Below are 20,215 nucleotides of genomic sequence, written 5' to 3'. Positions count from 1 at the left end.
CTATGGGATGGCACACGAAATGTCACTATACTAAGGTCCTGTTTGTTTCAGCTTCGGATTCTGGCTTTCAACTTTTATAATCCGAAACTGAAACAAACAGGCAGCTTTTGGTTATAGCTTTTTAAAATCTGCTAGTTGGATTGTGAGAATCTGAGAAGCTGGTTTTCCTCAGTTTTTGATAGACTGTGAAAGTCCATTTTACTAAACTGTCCATTAAATTTATTTAGAATCTACAGTCTAAAAGTTTTTCACAATCCAGCTTTTCACAATCCAACTTTTATAAGCTGCTTTTCAAAATCCCTAGCTGAAACAAACAGCCCTAAAACTTTACTCTCATTTGCCACCCGAGCTCAGTGAGATCGGATGAATAGTAATCATCACAGAGCTGAAAAACAGTATTTAGAGCTAAAATTCTTGTGTAATTTAAACTAAAAAATGCTAAAAAATGTGTCAATTTTTTACATACTCTATAATTCATAAGAAACCCATTTTAACTGAATTCACTAAAAATATTGTGTAAAATTCAAAGTAAAATTCTCCAAAATGTGCTAATTTTGTAACTTCTAGCAATTTTTAAGGACTTACAAAAATTTCCAAAAAATCTAGTAAAATTCACTAATATTCCTCTAATGTGATGTACTAATTTCTAAAATTATCTACTACCCTAGGTTATAAGTGAAAAAATGAGTTCCTTTGTAATAGGCATTACTAATAAATTAGTACATCACATTATAATGAATGAGCATTACAAAGGAACTCACCTTTTCACCTTTTAACTTAGGGTAGGAGATAATTTTAGAAATTATTACATCACATTAGAGGAATATTAGTGAATTTTCCTATATTTTTGGGGAATTTTTGTAAGGCCTTAAAAATTGCTAGAAGTTGCAAAAGTAGCACATTTTGAGGCATTTTAGTTTGAATTATACATAAGATTTTTAGGTGAATTTAGTTAAAATGGGTTGATTATAAATTATAGAGCTTGTAAAAAAATCAACACATTTTCTTGGCATTTTTTAGTTTGAATTACACAAGAATTTTAGCTCGTAGTACTGTTTTTAGCTCTAGCGGTTATAATTCATCCAATCTCAATGACATGAGGGCTCGGTGGCAAATGGGAGTGAAGTTTTGATAGAGTGGCATTTTGGTGTGTGCCATCCAGTAGGATGGTAAAAAATCAATTGCCCTGTTTTGGAGAGGGTTCAGGCTTCAGGATGGGACGCAGAGATAGGTTTTAATGGATTTTTTTTAAATAACAGAAATATATGTCTATTTTCAAAATTAACAAAAACAAGCTATTGTTCGGTGATTTATTTGGAAATCGCAGAAATATTATGTTCTTATGCTCTAAACCTTCAAAACATCATCTAAATAGTCTTAACATTATGAAAAAAATGTGGTAATGCATAGTATACTACCATCTAGCTCTTCACAAATTTTTGAACAAAAATATGACATGTAAGTTAAGAAACAATAAATACAAATTTCAGCAATGCTAGATGATAGCGTTCTCTGTCATTGTACAAGACAAAAATATAACAAGTAACCGTTTGAGTTTAAATTTTGTGATATCTAGCATCATCTACATCATATATTTTTTTTAAAAAAATTCTCATAGGTATTAAGATAGTGCTTTGAAGGTTTGAGAGCATTGGAACACTGTATTTTTATGATTTTTATAAAGAAAAAAGTCCAAATTACTCCCATAAACTTTGCCTCGTGTCCGGATAACCCTAAAACTATTAAACTATTTATTTTACTCTACCGGACTTCAAATACCGGATCACATAACCCTAAAGTGGTTTGCAATAGCGGTTCTGATGACATGGCTGCCACATGCCTACCACGTCATCTCTCTCGCCGCCTGCCGGCCTCCACCTCGCCGCTCCTCGGCGCGAAGGGATGGCGCGCGACATGACGGTAGGGCTACGTGCATGGCATGGGATGGTGGCGCGACATGGTCTCGATCGACGTGAGAGTCCACGGCTGTAGAAGAGAGAGTAGAGAGGGGAAGCTGTGTCGAAGAGGAAGGAGGCCGATCGGGTTGGCTCGACTGCGGCGCGCTTACCGGCGATGCAGGTTAGGTCGGCGTGCACAAGCATCACCTGGTGGCTGGGCAGCACGGAGGAGCGGCGTGGTGCACGGGCCGTCCGGGGACCACAGACATGGTCAAAATCTTTGACCGCAGCAGGCCTCTTGCCAGCATGCACACTGCCACGATGGTGCTCTTTGCCATCAGCGAACAATGATGCCAACCAGTTGTGGGAGGGTGACACCAGCATCAACACCTCACGGGGAACTCAACTAAGCAGGAAACGGCTGTCCGGCTTACCCAGAAGATGGCCGACGACGATGGCGGTGGTGTTTGGTGCTTGCGGAGATGCGTGCCGGTGTCAGGTTAGAGCAAAACTGTAAGACCCCAAACCCGGGATCTCCTGTACCTCATGTATCAGTCTCTGGATCAAGTAGCTGATACGCACAGTATAACAGTAGTAGTATCATAGTCAAACTTTGTACATAAGTATTACGGTTCAGAGTACAAAAGGCTTACGAACCATATTGTATATTACAAACCTGGTCGATAGGCCAACAAACACAGCGGAAAGTAAAAGCCCAAGCCACAAGCAGCTTATGCTGCGAACGTGACTTCTATGACCACTCTTCATCCCTGCCTTTACCTCCAGTGAAGTTGGCATCGGCTTCCTCATCTGAATGACAGCAATAGTGAGTACGGAAGGTACTCAGGAAGCTCTATACTACTTCAAGATGTCGATAAATGCATAAAGGTCTAATTCAAGGGTGGGGCTTTACGGTTTAGTTTTAAGTATGAAATAGTTTATGCAAGTATTCAATTGTATCATCTATGATTGACTTTAAAATAGTTTAAGTAGTTCAAAACCAGGCAACGAGCTATATCAGGGGTTTTTGGTCCTGGGAGGGGCTACACCTCACTCCACAGTCCCTATCATCACATCCGGTATACCTCTAGTACCACATACCTCTAGCGGATTGAGCCAGGAACCTCATCACATGGACATCTAGTCTACAGACTCACTCATCAAGACACACGCACCCAGAATCTATTCAAGCGTGACCATACCTTCACATGTCTATGACCGCGGACACGGCTATCCGAATAGGTTTACACTTTGCAGAGGTTGTATACTATACCCACGCGATATGCTCAGCCTCTATCCGTTGCAAGCGGATGAGCGAATCATACCGAGACTCTTCAAACACCTTTCCTACCAGGATTTTCTACGAGACTTACCCCAAGTACTAGTGGTCTTGTACTGAACGCTAAGTTCCCTTTTTAAGGAATTGCCGGTCTCTACATGTTCAAACAGAGGGCCACATAGTCATTTGACTGCTCGCTGCTCTCAGCCTCCTAGTATGATGCCCAACTCAGTTCGATGAAGAAAAGTCAAGTCATACCCATTCGGGACGTATGGTTGCACGGGGGTGGCTAAGTGAAAGTGCATCTAGGCCCCCTAAGTGGGTTTTAACTTATTGATGACAAAACGATTAAGAAACTAATATGTTTATCAAAGCTATGAACATGTCTTAATCTCAATTGTGAAGACTCACGACGATTGATGTCCCTCGAAAAGAAAAGAGAAGCAATGTGTAGTACTCAATAGGATTTAAATTGTTCTATCTTTGAAATTGAGTCTAGGTTAGTCGTACTATTAAAAGGGTTACAATTGTTAGCTTTCATGGTGTCTCAATGCTCAAAATAACCTTTTAGAACCAATAGTTGAGAGACACATTCACCCATGGACACCGAAAAAAATTGGCAGTGTGTACTGAGTCCGGAGTCTCCGGTGTTCATCGGATACTCCGGTCCTCAGTGTTTAGGCCGGAGTCTCCGAGAAAGACTCCACCAGAAGAGCCTCGGTTCCGAATATTTTTATTTCTCCGGAGTCTCCGGTGTTCACCGGATACTCCGGTAGTTGGTGAATTTTTGCCGGAGTCTCCGAGAGAGACTCCGTCAGGGGTGGCTCGGTTAAACTTTTATTTTTGAAAGAAAAAGACTGAAGTCTCCGGTGTTCACCGGATACTCCGGGAAGAAAATGTTTTTGGCCGGAATCTCCGAGAAAGATTCCGGCAAGGGTCGCTCGGTTAGCATTTAATTTAAAAGACCGGAGTCTCCAGTGTTCACCGGATACTCCGGTACCTGGAGAGGTCGGAGAGTCCGGTAAGTCCGCGGACTTTCTCTCCGTGGTGCCTAAGTCTGGGCCGGAGACTCCGGTGTTCACTGGAGACTCCGGCAGTTCAACAGAACCGTAATGGCTAGTTCTGACATCATTCTGACGCCGTTTTGGATTTCAGGTCGGAGACTCCAGTGTTCACCGGATACTCCAGGGTAGGTATGTCAGAACAGTAATGGCTACTTTTTTAGGGTGAGCTATATATACCCCCACACCCCTAGCATTTATTGCTTGCTGTTGCTGCTGAGCTCCACTTTTACAAAGCTTCCCAAGAGCATTTAAAAGCCCTCTAAACATCTCTAGTGCCTAGTTTGCGCCAATTTTGAGAGATTGTGTTTGGAGTGAAGTTGAGTTAATTGAGAATTGAGTTCATCATCAAGCACACATTATGATCATTTCTCTTGGAGCCTTGTGCTCCTAGACGGCAAGGCATCGCCCGTAGAGCACTCAATCATTGTGGAGTGCCACGGGAAGTTTGTAATCGACATCGACTTGAGTAAGAAAATCTAGCTTGATCTTTGTGGTCGCTAGAAGAGGATAGGGTTGGAAAAGATCCATCTATTTGTGAGCTCCTCAACGGAGACGTAGGCACTTTTTTGTGAGGTGGCCGAACTCCGGGATAATTTCTTGTCTCATCAATTGTGCAAGTTTTTCTAGTTGTGTAGTTTTGGGATTTTTCCCATATAATTAGTTTGTGTGATCATCCTGCTATTATCTCTTGTTGTTTAAGCATTGTACTGATAATAGAACTAGTGTTACCTTTTAGACCTTAGTAGTACTTGCTTAAATTCAGTTGTTCTCGAGATCCTGTATAGATCGGATAATCCGGACTAGACCGGATACTCCGGACAGACTGGAGTATCCGACCTTCACCGGAGTATCCGGCATCTGTTTGATCCGCTGTTTAGTTTTAATTTTTAAAAAAAGCCTATTCACCCCCCCTCTAGGTAACTTTAAGTACATTCACTAAGCATGACAGCGCAAGACTCGATCCTTAAGCGGCCGGGGTAGGTATCTTCTGGCCATGAACACCACATAGGTGACTCAAGCCCCCAGGAGCATCCTCCATCAGAGTATTACTCCACCTGCCCCTGCCAAAATAGTTTTCACCAATTTTTACACATCTCCCATCATATCCCACATGACATCAAGGATTTCACAACCATCACAGAATTCACAATCATCAAGGATTCATGATATATGAGTTATCATTGATAACAATAAATCTTATCTCTGAGGAGATGTGTTTTCAAAGCGACGTCCCCGATGAGACGTATTCAATCCTAAGCATGCTAGATATCAAGACGTCGTCTGTCATTAATATAGATAACAACAGGTAATCCTAGGGTGACAGGTATTTTGGACAATAACATTTATGGCATGACAAATGTTTAATAGGATTAACTACTACAAGTAGTTTGTAAAAGCGCAATACATATCACATGTGATATAAGTCAAGTTTTAAGTTGATCATGTAGATTATTTAGAAACATAGGTTCAATATGATCAAGGAGATAGGAATTGTCTTCTCTGATGTTCTCTTCGAGTTCTTGGTTCTAGTCGGGATCCTCCTCGCTCCTGACACTTCCCGCATAGCACTCGAAGAACTCTGGTTGCTTTGTAATCGCGACTATGATCAATAATGACTATACTAGAGAAGAATCAAATAACACTAAATGGAAAGGCAAATGATCCCTAATAGATATCACAATATGACAAATGAGTAGATATTGATTTTAGAAGAATTTTAGCGAAAGAATCACCGAAATCGGAGCCAAAATGGAGAAGTTATCGCTCCCGAAAGATTTAATCATAAATTAAATCAGGAAATTATGAAATGGTATTGTTCATAGGTGGGACTCATAGGTGGGGCCCACTAAACAATAGCCTGGGCCCACATGAACAGTGACTCAGTGGGACCCACATGAACAGTGACTAGTTTGGTCGAAATGGGCTTAGATTGGGCTGGGTCTGGGCCTAGATGGGCCGTGCCGGGCTTAGGCTGCACAGTACTGGCTCATTCGGGTTGGGCTGGTTGGTTTTAATGGGCTGAGACTAGGCTGACCCATTGGGGCGTGACTTGCGGGTGGCTGGGCTGGCCTGCTTGGTTGGGCCGTGTAGGCGTGAGGACAGCCTGGCCACGCGTGCTGGCTCGGGCGGAGTGGCGAAGGGGGGATTGACGATGAGCGATTGCGGCAGAGTGATGCCGGAGGGCTCACCGGAATCACTCACCCGCCGGGGTTTCACGATGATGTATGGTCACCGGGCTTCTACACGCGACGACGAGTTCGTCTGGGGCTTATCGACGGTAGGCTGAGGCTGGAGCGGCGCTAGATGGCGATCGAAGGCGATCTACGCGGCGGCACAGAAATTGGGCAGCATTTCCCCTAGCCTACGCATGATTTCCTTGCAAGAAAAAGGAGTCTAAGGCTCCCTGGACTAGGCAGCACAATGGCCAGATCACAAGCAGATGCACAAGCACATCGGTGGCGAGCTAAAACACGGCGGCGGATCAAAAGCTTGGCGGCATGCGGCTACACGCGAGAAGGAAGCATGGGGGCGACGACATGCTAGCTAGGGGGTTGTGCGAGGGGGCAGGAAGCTCATCGAGCTCGAAAATGGTGAGAAGTTGGACGGCAACCGGTGATGCGATAGAGTGGTGGCGGCAGAGGCAGCTCAGCTACCGGCGTGGGCGAGCTCTTGGTGAACGAACAACGGCACATCGATGGCAACATCCTCCTCGAGCTCCTAGGCAGCACGTGGCTAGCTGATCGACGATGACAAGCTATGGCGGCGTGCAACGGTGGCAGCGGTGGTGAATGGGAAAAAGGGGAAGGAGAGGGGGTCAGGGCTATGCTATTTATAGAGGGGGAAGGGAGCAGCGAGAAGGCGCGATTGCTCGTGTCACGCGATCGTCAGTGAGCTAAGCAGCGGTGAGGTGGCGAGGCGGTGCCCACATTTATTTCCGCAGCATGGCCAGACTGCATCGGCCACGCACGTGCGCGGGTGCGGAAGTCGCAGGGCGTGGGCGCACAAGCATGGGCGAAGAGAGAGAGTAAGATAGAAATGAGAGAGCGGAAGAAGCGGAGGTTAGTCGGTCGCACATGATATTTCCAGGAGAGGGGGAAACAACGGCTGGCGACGAGCACATTGCGCTGGAGTGAGGAGAAAGGGGGAAGAGGTGCGGGCACAATGCGGATGGGCGCGGGCGCAACGTGGATGGGTGACACTGGAGGGAGGAGAAAGGGATGGGAGGCGCGGGCGCACGGGAGCAGGGCCGCATGAGGCTGCGGCGTTCTGCACGCGCGGGAGAAAGGGAAAGGAGGCAGGGCCGGTTGGCTGGGCCGTGCGAGGGACAAGATCCGGCCCGAGGAAGAAAAGAAAAAGGAAAAATAATTTGGTTTTTGGAATTAAATTCAAATGAGATATTTGAATTTGAATTTGACTTTGGATTTGGATCATTTCAATTAAATATATTTGAATTATGATTTGAACTTGAACCTTGAGCTTCCTAAGATGAGTTGAATCAAGGAATTTGAATTTGAATTGGACTTGAGCCGAATAGAATCTGAGTAGATTTGAATTTGAGAGATATTCAATTCAAATGTCCACACAAAGAACCATAAAGATCTCAAACCAAAGCATACGAACCAATTTAAAGCAGGGATTAATTCAGAAATTGTCTTGGTGCTATTTGGAATACTTAGCCCAAATAATATATTCGAATATATACATACGAGTATATATGCCTCAACTATATATTCTTGGTTTTATATTGGTTTAAATAATTAGAAATTTTTTAATTTGGAGTGAAATTTGTATTAAATTTACATTCTAAAACTTGGGTTGTTACAAAAACCATCATGCTTGGTCTCGACCGACACGAAAGTCCATGGCTGCAGAAGAGAGAGCAGAGAGGGGAAGCCGTGCCGAAGAGGAAGGAGGCCGATCGGGTTGGCCCAATGGCGGCGCGCTGATCGACGGTGCAGGGCAGGCCGACGCGCGTGAGCATCACCTGGTGGCTGGGCAGCGCGGAGGAGCGGTGTGGTGCAAGGGCCGGCCGGGGACCACGTACCCGGTCAAAATCTTTGACGCAGTAGGCCTCCTGCCGGTATGCACACTGCCACATTGGTGCTCTTTGCCGTCGGCGAACGGTGATGCCAACCAGTTGTGGGAGGGTGGCACCAGCACCAACACCTCATGGGGAACTCAACTGAGCAGGAAACGGCTGTCTGGCTTAGCCAGAAGATGGCTGACGACGGCGATGGTAGTGTTTGCCGCCTACGGAGATGCGTGCCTGCGTCAGGTTGGAGCAAAACCATCATGTGCAGAAGGTGTAGCACGGACGCTTGGTGCTCACCGTATTCATGGACCCTAGAGAGGAAGATCAGACATACGCCGCAATGGTGAGGGGCGGAGAGATTGGCCGACACTGGGGAAGAAGATGTCGCAGGCTAGAATTCGACGTGGAATTAGAGTGGTTTGCGCAGGGAAATATTGAGGAGTCTCTTTGCACTCTCCCTCTTGCTCATCGCGGCTCAGGGCTCGCGGATTTTGCAACAACACATTGGATTTGGCGACGGGGCATCGGGATTCAATGAGTGGTAGCTTGGCGTGTTGCTCTCTGTGTTGGCCATGAGGGAGAGATGAGAGGGAGGGAGTGAGTACAAGGAGTGAGAGGCATTGGGAAATGGCGCTCATCGAAGAGGCACGCACGGCGGGGAGAGCAGTGCGCGTTGACAGCGTGGAGGACAACCTGAGAGAGAGAGAGAGAGAGAGAGAGAGAGAGAGAGAGAGAGAGAGAGAGAGAGAGAGAGAGAGGATGACATGCACGGTGGGGAGAGCAGTGTGCAGCCTGGTGGCGGAGGCTCGCCACGTGTGCACTGCCATGTCAGCGAAAATAACATCGTGGGCTACCACATCAGTGAAACCATCGTCACGTCATCAAAACCACTATTGCAAACAACTGTAGGGGTTATGTGATCCGGTATTTGAAGTTTGGGGGAGTAAAATAAACGGTTTAATAGTTTAGGGGGTCATCTAGACATCAGGTATAGTTTATGGGTGTAATTTGGGCTTTTCCTTTTATAAATCACCTAGTGTATGGTTGATCCATATTTATTGCCCACTCAACATGCTATGTTTATTTATTGCCGTTCAACTGGCGAGAAACACTTTTTTTTGTTAATTTTGAAAGCATGCATATTTCCACTATTTTAAAAATAAAAATATAAAAATTCATGAAAACACATGCAAACATCACCACAGACACTATCACACCTTGAAATTCATGTAGTATGAGCATGAAAGATTGCATGTGTAACTATTAGAGAAGCTAGGAACATGGAATAAGAGATTGTGTGCATGGGCATTTATCATGATAATATCACCTTTTTCAGTACAAATCAAATGCACACACGCACATTCACATACACCACATGCAAACCCAAGTGGATGTGCCCTAACACACACCTAAATGAGATTGGAGGTTTACCCGCACATAGTGCGAGCGCATGCTTTATCACTAATGCACGTGTGCATGTACTATTTTCTACCTAGAATTTAATTCCAGTGGAAAGGTGAGCACTCATGTCAAGTATAAAACTCAAACCCAGATGGACAAGATCCTCCACTGAGATTCTAACTATCTGATCCATGCTCAGTTCTAGATGATGTTGCTTTTCTGGTGTCAATTTGCAATAGAGATATGAGGATTGTTGGGACACTAAAAGACTTGTTCCAGGCAAGAGAAACAAATCTTGGTCCACTCATTACTTCTATTCATCGATATTTTGCATGACCATAATAGCCCTATGACATACGATTCCAACATACTTTTGATATAGAGGAATGGAACCGCTTACTTACCCTAGATCTCCTCACACGTTTCCTGCCCTAAAGGCCTCCTTAGCCACCTAGTCATCCTAGATGGTCGAACCGAAGAAATTAGGGACTCCCATGATTGGCAGCACCCATATCATTGTGAGTCATCAAGCTGGATGGCAAGGAGATGGTAGAGAAAGAGATGATATTTAATTCAGTCGTGAGTCATGTTTTGAAAGAAGATAAGATGCTAAGTTGATCAATTTAGCACCCACATGAATTTCCTAGCTTCATATATGTTGGGAAATTTTGATTATATATCCTAAAGTTAATCAATTTTTAATAATATGTCTAAATTGATCATCTTTTAATCAGATGTTCAACATGAACAAATTTGTAATTTATTCTTCCCCTCTAACTGGTCCTTGACTCTCTTCCCCACCCCATGATAGTGTGCTAAGTAGTTGCTATTTAATGAACCTTTCCAGAGAAAAAAAAATGTAAATGACTAATTAACTCATATCAAGTAATTGGAATTCAACAATTGATGAGACCATCAATCCTTCATATTTTCCGGTTGAAAATTCTTGCATGACTTCAAATCAAAACCTTGTATAACTTGTTGCAAGGTGGAAACCTATTATGCCGAGCAAGATCATTTTCCATGGTATTATTTTTCATCCCAAGAACGAGGTGGAGAACCAAGCAAAGAGGCCACTAAAGTTTCTTCAGATTGGTGCTATGCAATTGGAGTTGTCGACTTGAATTATTTTGCTAGTCTGAGTTGAGATGCAGCAAACCAGTTGGCTAGTTTTATTAGTAGAGTCATAATCAAAGTATTAGTAAGTAGCCGCATTATTTTATTATTCATGGTGTAAGTTCTATCCTGGTTGAGTCTGTTTGTGCCTAGTTGAGTCAGACTTAGTCGTATGAGGTGTTTTGTGTCGAATTCGACTCGGTTGCTATACTATTCAATATCTTGCACTATAACAGTTGCTAGATTGAAGAGAACACATTATTTTTTGCTGATTTAATTGACAATTAAGAGAAGAGGTTTGTTACTCAAAATTTGTACCGTGAAAGAGAGGGCAAAATTAGGGCATCATGTCGAGTCCTCATTAAGTGCTATCAGATTTTGGGTTCCTCACGATACTCTGATTTTTTTCTTGCTGCACTATTTCTTTAGAAATTGTAAGATGGTTAATTTCGATCATTCTAAAGCTGGCAACGCTCATGCTTCTACTGGTGTTCATGATGAATTGCCTATGGTGCCATGTCCTGTTTTTTATCATCAATTGCGTGTTGAAGTTAGGAGTGGATTGGAAGACACGTGTCACTATTTGGAGAATCGCATGGATTGTAGTTTTGTTGAGATGAAGACTTTATTGCTGAGCTTGATGCACGTCTGCCTGTATGACTTGATGCACATGTTGTCAGGCGTTCCAATGCTCGCGACCACTATGCTTATAATGTTAAATATGAGAGTTAGGGACTATGTTCTGATGGTGTTGATTGTCATCGTCAATCACAACAAGATCCTCATCGACGTGATCCTCATATGGAGAGGCTTGTTGGTGATATCCGTTGTAATGATCGTGCTATTAATACAGTTGGCCATGATGTTCGTGTTCTGTTGGATGAAGGGCTTGGTAAGCTGGAATTTTTTGTGCTTCATTTTCGGGCTCGGGTGAGCCTGAGGACTATTTGGAGTGGACACTACGTTGTGATCAGATTTTTGATAGTCATAATTATTCTGAGTAGAAGGTATGTGTCACATATATTCAGTTCATTGGGTATGCTTCGATTTGATGGAATTCTTTGTGCCATGTTGAAGGCCATTCACACGCATGGCAATATATGAAGGATATTATGCATTGTCATTTTGTGCCCAAATATTTTACTAAAACCTTATATATATCATTTGTAGTGACCTGAGCAAGGTAACCTTAGTGTGGATGAATATCATAAGGAGATGGACTTTTTGATGATCCATACATGTGTGCAAGAAGATGAGAATGTTACCATGTCTTGATAAGGGCACAGCTCCCTCGGATACACACAAGGTGAATCCGTCACTTATTGTTTATATTTTCTTCGTAAAGAATATAATACTACTAAGTTTTTGTATTATTTTTAAGAATATGATGAGCACATAGCTCCTTCAGATACGATCAATACCACCAATAATTCTCAAATCATACAAGGTCCAATTATAAGAGCACGTGCATGACAATTAGACCACCAGGTGAACTCGCTCCTTGCTGTTCATGTTATCTTGGATGGATTACTACTGAATTCTTGTGATGTTTTATTGCATAAGAACGTGGGAGAAGCATTACAACCTTACTCGAACATCACTCCTCGAAGGCCAAGTCTACTTGGATTCAAGGCTAAGCTCTAGTCGTGATCGTAGTCGAAGTCGTGGTCGTGGTCAAAGTCGAGTTCCAGGATAGCACGTCAATAAAACGGGCATAACTCTCTCATACGAAGTCCTTTTATGCAATCTTAGATATTCTGGAAAGCTTACGACGAACTATTTCCAATGGATATGAGCTCGACCAAATATTTCTTATAGTTTAGTCAGAGTCAAAGGAATAAGGTGTTGCGTCACCGTTTTGAACCCTATCGGGTTTTGTAATCATGTCGGAGTCGGAGTTCAGGTTGTGCACACCTCTCTCCATGGTTGCACAACCCTAGATCGACCTTCTCACGCCCCCTATATATACACAGTAGCCATCATAGTTTAGACTTGAGTTTAGCTTAGATTATTCTGTTTAATACAGTTTCGCCGTTTATCGGTTTGTTGAACCCCAAACTCGAGTGCTTCATTGGTAATTAGCAATATTCAGATTGCATCTACCTATTCTTGCTTGTGTTCTCGATTTGCTTGCAGGAAAAGCCTTCTTGGCGCGGTCAACCGCGTCTTGACACAGTTGATAACCACAAAGTAGTGGTGTAGTGGTTGCGAGGGTTCTTGATCTGTTCTGATCGGAGCATTTGGATCATCAACATCAAAACTCTACTAATCGACTTATCATATTACCTTCGGAAGATCAAGCAAACGCGCATCATGTCTCGCTTTATTACCAGTCTGAATTAGGATGTACCTGAACGTGTTGAAACTGCACATTATTATGATAAGCAAAGCTTGGTGCATGTCGTTCAGAGGGTGGAGCAACAACTTAAGGCGCGTCGTGTTGTTGGTCATTCTCAATCTTTTTAGCGAGAAGATGATAGGGTCCCGCTACTAAGTTAGTTTTCTTCAAACCGATCACTGTGTCAAAGGAAGTGTTGAAATATGTTATTGGTTTCGTGAGTAAAGCACAATTCAAGCATGAATCTTTTGTTGCATTTTCTTATTATGAAAAGTTATGTTATATTTGTGGGAGAAGATGCCATTTTATGAGGGATTGTTTTATGCAAAAAGGCGTTAGTGACAAAAGAGGGCTACGTTTCTAGCGACCTTTCTAAAAAATCTGAAGAAGGGTTTGTTTATGATAATCATACTTGTAATAACTATCTTGATTTGGGTAGCGAGTCGAGCACAGACATGTTTTGCTCGTATCCGATCTGGCCCATTGCCATTCCTAGAGAATGATTGGTGGGTTGGACCCGGGAGGGGAGGGTTGAGTTGAGCACAGATAGTTTTTTAAGGTCCGGCCTATATATATTCTAAGAGTCAAGTGGACTTAAACTATCTTAAACTTCATCTTTACCATCCGTCTCAACTCTCAAGTGGCACACATAATCCTCTCCAAACAAAAAGACACGCAGAAAAGCATGATACTCTCTTCATGGAGTATAATAACGTGTAGGCCACAAGTAAAAAATCTTTTAACCGTACTCTCCATAATTCATATTATGATCCTTTCTCATCACATTGATCTTGTACACGGCAAAATACATTTTGAGAAAGAAATCGAAATGGCTATAGTGGTCACGTGCTGTATACTTTATTGAACATTCCACGATGGCGGTCGACCTGGCGCCCGCCCCGGCGCCCGCCCCGGCGGCTGTTGAGGTGAAGGCGGTTGAGGAGGAGGAGGAGGAGGTGGAGGGAGGAGGGTGCGGCGGAGGGGCCGTGGTGGTGGTCGCGGCGGACGCGGAGGCGGAGGGGCATCCCTACGACTTCCACGTGTCCGGGCCGCGCAACCTGCCGCCGCCCAACTGGAGGGAGATCATCAGATCGAACTGGTAAGAGTTCGCGCTTCCCGTTGCGCTTCAGCGGATTGAGATGGGATGGCGGGGCGTATGAATCTGTGGGTTCGTTAAAGCTGCGGGTTTTTAGGTTTCGGTTTGGAGCACGGGTCGCTGGGTGTTGCGGCCGCCGTTCGGTCCAAATCGAGAGGGGATAACAAATGCTGAGCGATCCCAATGCTCCTCCATTCCTCGCGGTTCATAGACCGGAACCAATTGAAGGGGCCAAGGGGGTTCAATCTGACGTCCGGGTGAAAGGTGCAAATTTTGCCGGATTAAATCATGCAGACAAATTGATTGTCCCTTCATGTAGCTACATTGCGCTTTGCAGTACCGCGTTGCATGATTTACTCCAAATTTCGAGAGATTAAAACTACTACACTTTTTTCAGGGGGTTATACAAATTTCACTAGAATTTTGCGAGCATTTTGAGGGGGTTTTGTGGTGATCTGGTGTTTTTCCTTGTTAAGCTTGCGGCTATTGGAGTAGGTTACTGTGCCTACAAGTAAGGTTATGGGTGACTAGAAACAAAGGGAATGCTCCTAACTTCTTTGGGAGGAAATCAGGAAACAAGAAAGCAGTGAGAAGTAGCTCAAGTTTCCTGAAACAAACGCGTTCTGTCCGTGGTTTCCTTGTTTTATGTCCACATGCTTTTTTTGTTTAGCTGTGTGGCTCTGATTTCCTTGGTGATTTAGGACTTCTCTTTTTTGGCCTTTACTTCAGCGTTAAGTCTTTGTGATTTGCTCAAGTTTACTAGTTAACGCAGAAGAAAATTCGTTAATTCAATTTTTGTAGGTTAGATCGGCTCAAGTAAGTGGTGGAAAGTTCATTGTTGGCAATATGCTGCTACAAAGTGGGACATAGTCTCAAGAGCATTGAAGGGAAATGGTCATGGAATTTAGCAATTCCAAATTATAATCTTTATTTAACCCCTCAATGGAAATGCACCACTAGTTCCTGTAGGAAAAAAGGTTCCTATCTATAGTACGTTGGTTTAAAGGTGGAAGCCAGCTTTCAGAACATTGTCATTTATAGCCTGAAGTCAATGTGAAAATTCCCTTTTAAATAACATGTTACTTATTTCTGTCAACTTTACTTCAGTGTACCCTCATATGTATCTGCAACCTTTTATTCTAACAGTCTTGCTTTAAATTTATTTGCAGGAAGGATCCAAGTTACAAAAGGATGGTAATGGCCTGCTTCATTCAAGCAGTCTACCTGCTTGAACTGGATAGGCAAGACCTGAAAGGTGAAGAGGAAAGCCTTGCTCCAAAATGGTGGAAGCCCTTCAAGTACAAGGTCACACAGATATTGGTGGATGAGAGAGATGGTTCCATATATGGCGCCGTGCTTGAGTGGGATCGTTCTTCTGCTTTGTCTGACTTCATTCTCATAAGACCAAGCGGCACACCGAGGGCTGTGTTAGCTCTCAGAGGAACACTGCTGCAGAAGCCAACCATGAAGAGAGACCTACAGGATGATCTTCGTTTCTTGGTATGGGAGAGCCTAAAAGGTTCAGTGAGATTCATTGGTGCTTTAGAAGCGCTGAAGGCAGCGGTTGAGAGATTTGGGAGTGCCAATGTTTGTGTTGCTGGGCACTCCCTGGGAGCTGGCTTTGCCTTTCAAGTCTGCAAAGAGCTTGCCAAGCAAGGAGTCTTTGTGGAGTGTCATCTGTTCAATCCACCTTCTGTTTCACTGGCCATGGGTGTAAGAAGCATGAGTGAGAAGGCCAGCTACTTGTGGAAGAAAGTCAAAGCAAGTCTGCTATTGAAGGAAGAATCAACGACAACACTTGAGAGTGCCAAGGAGGAAGCGAATGACAAGAAGAGACTGCACACCGAGAAGAAATGGGTGCCACATTTATATGTAAACAACAGTGATTATATCTGCTGCAATTACAACGCTCCTTCTTGCTCTTCCACATCAGCCGATGGTATTCCTGATGAACAGCAGCAACAACGCAAGGCAAGTGAGATCGCCGGTGATGTGGTTGCAAAGCTCTTTGTGACATCAAAAGGCCCACAGAAGTTTCTTGAGGCGCATGGGCTGCAGCAATGGTGGTCGGATGGCATGGAGCTGCAGCTGGCCCTCTATGACAGCAAGCTCATAAACAGGCAGCTGAAGTCCATCTACCCAACAACGGCAGTGTCATCTCCTGCAAAGTCGTAGAAGACTTTCTAATCAGTTTGTCAAAAAGGGTCGTTAGAAATGCTCTTTCTAATCAGTTTGTGCCTCTGTTAACTTGAGAATGTTTCATTATGGCTGTGACCATATCATATAGTCTAATAATTTGTTTAAAGGAATCTGTAAGAACAATGAACAAATAAAGACATTACTATTTTTCAACTCAAATGTTCTAATTTACTGGTATAAGCACATCTGCTGTCAGATTTAACGCAACCTTTCACAAATCACAGCTGCACATGCATGCTTAAATCAGGGCACTGGTATAACATTCATGTTCTGATGTAAGAGTGAACTGAAATGTCGTATTGTAGCTTGCTTCTCGGAAGCCTTTTCGTCAGTATTAATGTACGATGAAAAACAGAGAGCAATTCCCCAGAAAATAACTTGTGCATCGCTGGCACAGTTGAATTCCTTGTTTCTAGTTTGGATCAAAACTCAAAAGAACACAAAATCCTTTTCTTTTAGTATTGATGTACGATGAAATACAGAGAGCAAGTTCTCAGAAAATAACTTATGCATAACTGTCAGTCTGCCGCAATTGGGCTGCGTACATCTCATAATGTCAGAGGCTGGAATTGACTTTCCATTATTTAAAAAATTGTCAAAACTGTTTTCCTTGTGTCTAGTTTGGAGGAGAAGAAACCTTTGTGTTATGTCTGATAAGCTGTCTTACTAGCAAATAGGTGGTCTAATATCTTTTGAACATTACGAGTAACAAGGAAAAAAAATTGTACACGACTCCGCTGGGGATCGAACCCAGAATCTCTGGTTCCGTAGACCAGCGCCTTATCCATTGGGCCACGGAGTCCTTTGTGTTAGGCAAATCACTGTTTCCTCTTTATATCTATTTTATAATTAAGCATCGATGGTGCTCCGAGCGTTGGTTCGTATTCAAGCTCAGCACATGCTGCTCTGCGATCGACTTTTTTTGCTGCTTCTTTTCTTACATTCACTCGTGTCCCTGTACACTCATGTTCATTTTTTTTACCGAATCGGATATCCCGAACTTGAGTCGATTTTGAGTTAGTATCTCACGTGTTCAATTTTTTTTTTATTGAATTGGACACTTGTATCCACGTCCAGATAACACTTTCATGCAGCAGCTACTGTGCTTCCATTAGTTCATGTTCACACGCTTTGAAAGGGGGCATTACATGGTTTGCTGCGGCTGTGGCTGGGAACGTACTACATGTTTGGTAGCTTGACCTGTTTCTCTCTGAAGTGTTGTTTCTTCTGTTCTGTTCTTTTGCTTGTTGTGGCCTCTATTGTTAGCTGGAGGCCAGGGACTGCTGTCCCAAGCTTTACTTCTTTTGTACTCTGTTAACTTTCTCTGCAAAACTAGGCTGAAGAACCTTCAGTCTAGTCCATGCATGCTTACCACACCAGCACAAGCCACCATGAAATCACATACTTGCATTATTCCTCAACTCACAAAAGATGGACAAGTTAATTCCCAACCCTACATACAGTCATACAGTTTAGTATTTCTTTTAACCTTGTCACAGGTTAAAACAGACTACGGGTGACATGCAGGTTAGCCTAGCTTTGGTAGGGAAGTGATCAGTTGATGGCTCTGCAGTGCAGAGTGCCTGGACCCAGCCTTTGCATGCGTGTACTCGCTGGCCGGTGCCCGGTAGTTGCACCTGAAAATTCCCTCTGTACAACAGAAATTCTGTTGAGACGTAGCCCTGCCCTGAGAAGGAAGCTTTCTGCAGAAGAAGGCAACCGGGGAATACTGGGCTCAACTTTGCATTGCTTTCGGCATGGAGCCCAGTCTTTGGCGTAGTACTAGCAACTACGTACCAAATGGCCTTGTTCTTGCAAGAAGCAGCAGTTGCGCAAGGGCAAGGGCAACAAGGCACTAACGACAAAGAGTCAAAGATCCCAACGAGACAGAAAGCTTTCCTCGCATTCCACGGCTGTTTAGAACGCAAGAATTTTGCATAAATGATTGGATTACTGTGATATAAAAGAAGAAAAATCCCACGTTCCAAATGAGGCTGATTTGCGAGGGAACAATTCAGAACTTCAGAAATGGAGCCACTGTTTGAATTGAAGGAAACAAATTCAAAGAGAAAACTTTAACATGGTCCTGCCCGAGATCATGACTGATAAATTCCTCTTACTACTAATAGCTAGCATCCGTCCTCTTTTGCCTTTCCCCCTCGAATTCATGATTCCATGGTCCTTCCCATGAGCATCCTTGGCCGGCCTTTCCTTTTCTTTCATGATCTCCTCTCTTGGGCAAGTCAATGCTGACACTTGACGCCCTATCGATCAGACAATCAAATGCACCTGTATAATGATTATCTGTCGTAATCTTGGATTCAGAAATAAGGATATTTGATCCAGATGGAAACTTCTTTTTTCCCAATGGCTTCCTGTGCTATTTAAACTCGGATCGGAATTGCTTACCAAGAGATAACATTACGAGATTCAGAGGAAAATACGTTGGAGTCACACTTAGAAAGCACTGCACAATGCAGCAAGTGCATTTGGCCAAACTCCGCTCGTGTTATCTCCATATTCTATGTGCAAATTACTAAATACGTACGGGTACTGATGAGGTCGTTACAACACCAATATCATCACCAAGGAGATGCTAGAAAGAGAAAGAAATAAAAGCAAGAAAAAGAAAAGAAATAGAAAAAGGATAGGCAGATCACTCAGCATTCGAGGACCGCAGATCGGAAGGGGATCAAGGCTAGATGGGAAAAAAATAATGGCGATCCAGTCAGTGGCCGCTCGACTTATCGGCGGCATTGGCGACGACGGCGGCGCAGGGCGGGGCGGGGCTGCGGTCGTCGTCAAAGTTCTTGGCGTAGCTGACGGCGTCGTAGCCGAACGTGATGGGCCTGGACGCTGCCGCCGCCGACGGGGAGCTGCAGATGCACTTGGTCTCCTGCGCCAGCCGCCTGAGGAGCTTCCGCCACGCGCGTTGCCCGCACCAGCCGACGTCGCGCGACAGGACGAGCTGCGCGCGCCGGACGACGGTGGCGGCGCCTCGGTCCTTGCCGGCCCGAGGCCACGGGGTGGCGGAGGAGGAGGAGGAAGCCATGCAGCCCGACAGGTTGACGGAGTGGGGTGGCGCGGGTAAGTCAGTGGTGCTCACGCCCATGGCTTGCTGTAGTGACGCGGGGGAGCGGGGAGGGTGGTCATCACAGCGGTTATATGGAACGTTGGAGATCTGGACTCGTGGTTTATGGTGTGATTAAGACGATAAAACATTTGTTTCTTCAGCCATGGGAGGCCACGTGGAAGAGTGGTGGCGTTTTTAGAGGTTTTGTGGTAGTTACATGCAGAGTTGAAGAAGTGGTTTAGTACACTTTGAGATGAGAAAATAAAGGATCTAAGTAGTATAAGGAATGGTTCGGAGAGTTTTGAGATCTCATTGTATAAGAGGGCGGCAGAGGTGGGGAGTGTGGTTGCCCACTAAGATTCACATAATTCTTTTGTAGGAAAATTGATTATATATCTCAAAGGTGATAATACGTTTGAAGTTGATCATTTTTTTTATCATATATCCTATATGAACTAGTTTGTAATAATATTTTGTATTAAGTAGGAGAGGTGAAAAATAAATTTTGTTATAAAGTAATCTTTTTGAAACATATGATGAAATAATGATTAGCTTCGAATATTTTATCAAAGCTCGACTAAATGTGGGGCATATACAATTTTATGACTGCACCTCACCTTATCCACGATACGTTTATGACCTGCATCCACGCGCCTAGAAATCGCTACCGAAAGCCCCGATTCTGCTCTGCTCCACCCACACTTTGAACTAGTCTTGT

The 20,215-nt window shown here is 43.9% G+C and overlaps 2 protein-coding genes and 1 non-coding gene across 3 annotated transcripts; 1 reads left to right on the top strand and 2 right to left on the bottom strand.

Moving 5' to 3' along the window:
* Window positions 1-14,004: 14,004 nt before the first annotated feature.
* LOC133920821 (GDSL esterase/lipase At4g10955-like) lies at window positions 14,005-16,542 on the top strand. The gene is made up of 2 exons (XM_062365387.1): window positions 14,005-14,228; window positions 15,395-16,542. The coding sequence occupies exons 1-2, from the start codon at window positions 14,005-14,007 to the stop codon at window positions 16,398-16,400; spliced, it is 1,230 nt and encodes a 409-aa protein (XP_062221371.1). The 3' UTR covers window positions 16,401-16,542.
* A 611-nt stretch (window positions 16,543-17,153) lies between these two features.
* On the bottom strand, window positions 17,154-17,226 carry TRNAR-ACG (transfer RNA arginine (anticodon ACG)). Its single transcript has one exon. It is a non-coding gene; the product is annotated as a tRNA-Arg (tRNA).
* A 1,686-nt stretch (window positions 17,227-18,912) lies between these two features.
* LOC133889656 (uncharacterized) lies at window positions 18,913-19,536 on the bottom strand. The gene has a single exon (XM_062330108.1). The coding sequence runs from the start codon at window positions 19,534-19,536 to the stop codon at window positions 19,153-19,155; it is 384 nt and encodes a 127-aa protein (XP_062186092.1). The 3' UTR covers window positions 18,913-19,152.
* Window positions 19,537-20,215: the final 679 nt, after the last annotated feature.

Source organism: Phragmites australis, chromosome 1 (genome assembly GCF_958298935.1).
Source record: "Phragmites australis chromosome 1, lpPhrAust1.1, whole genome shotgun sequence".
Classification (NCBI taxonomy): domain Eukaryota; kingdom Viridiplantae; phylum Streptophyta; class Magnoliopsida; order Poales; family Poaceae; genus Phragmites; species Phragmites australis.
This window is presented reverse-complemented; position numbering and strand designations above follow the sequence as displayed.

Bases quoted from the DNA above. Each gene is read 5' to 3' on its own strand.
- LOC133920821 (XM_062365387.1), top strand. From the start codon at position 14,005: ATGGCGGTCGACCTGGCGCCCGCCCCGGCGCCCGCCCCGGCGGCTGTT. The intron at 14,229-15,394 runs GTAAGAGTTCGC...ATTTATTTGCAG, and splicing joins GAGATCATCAGATCGAACTG to GAAGGATCCAAGTTACAAAA.
- LOC133889656 (XM_062330108.1), bottom strand. From the start codon at position 19,536: ATGGGCGTGAGCACCACTGACTTACCCGCGCCACCCCACTCCGTCAAC.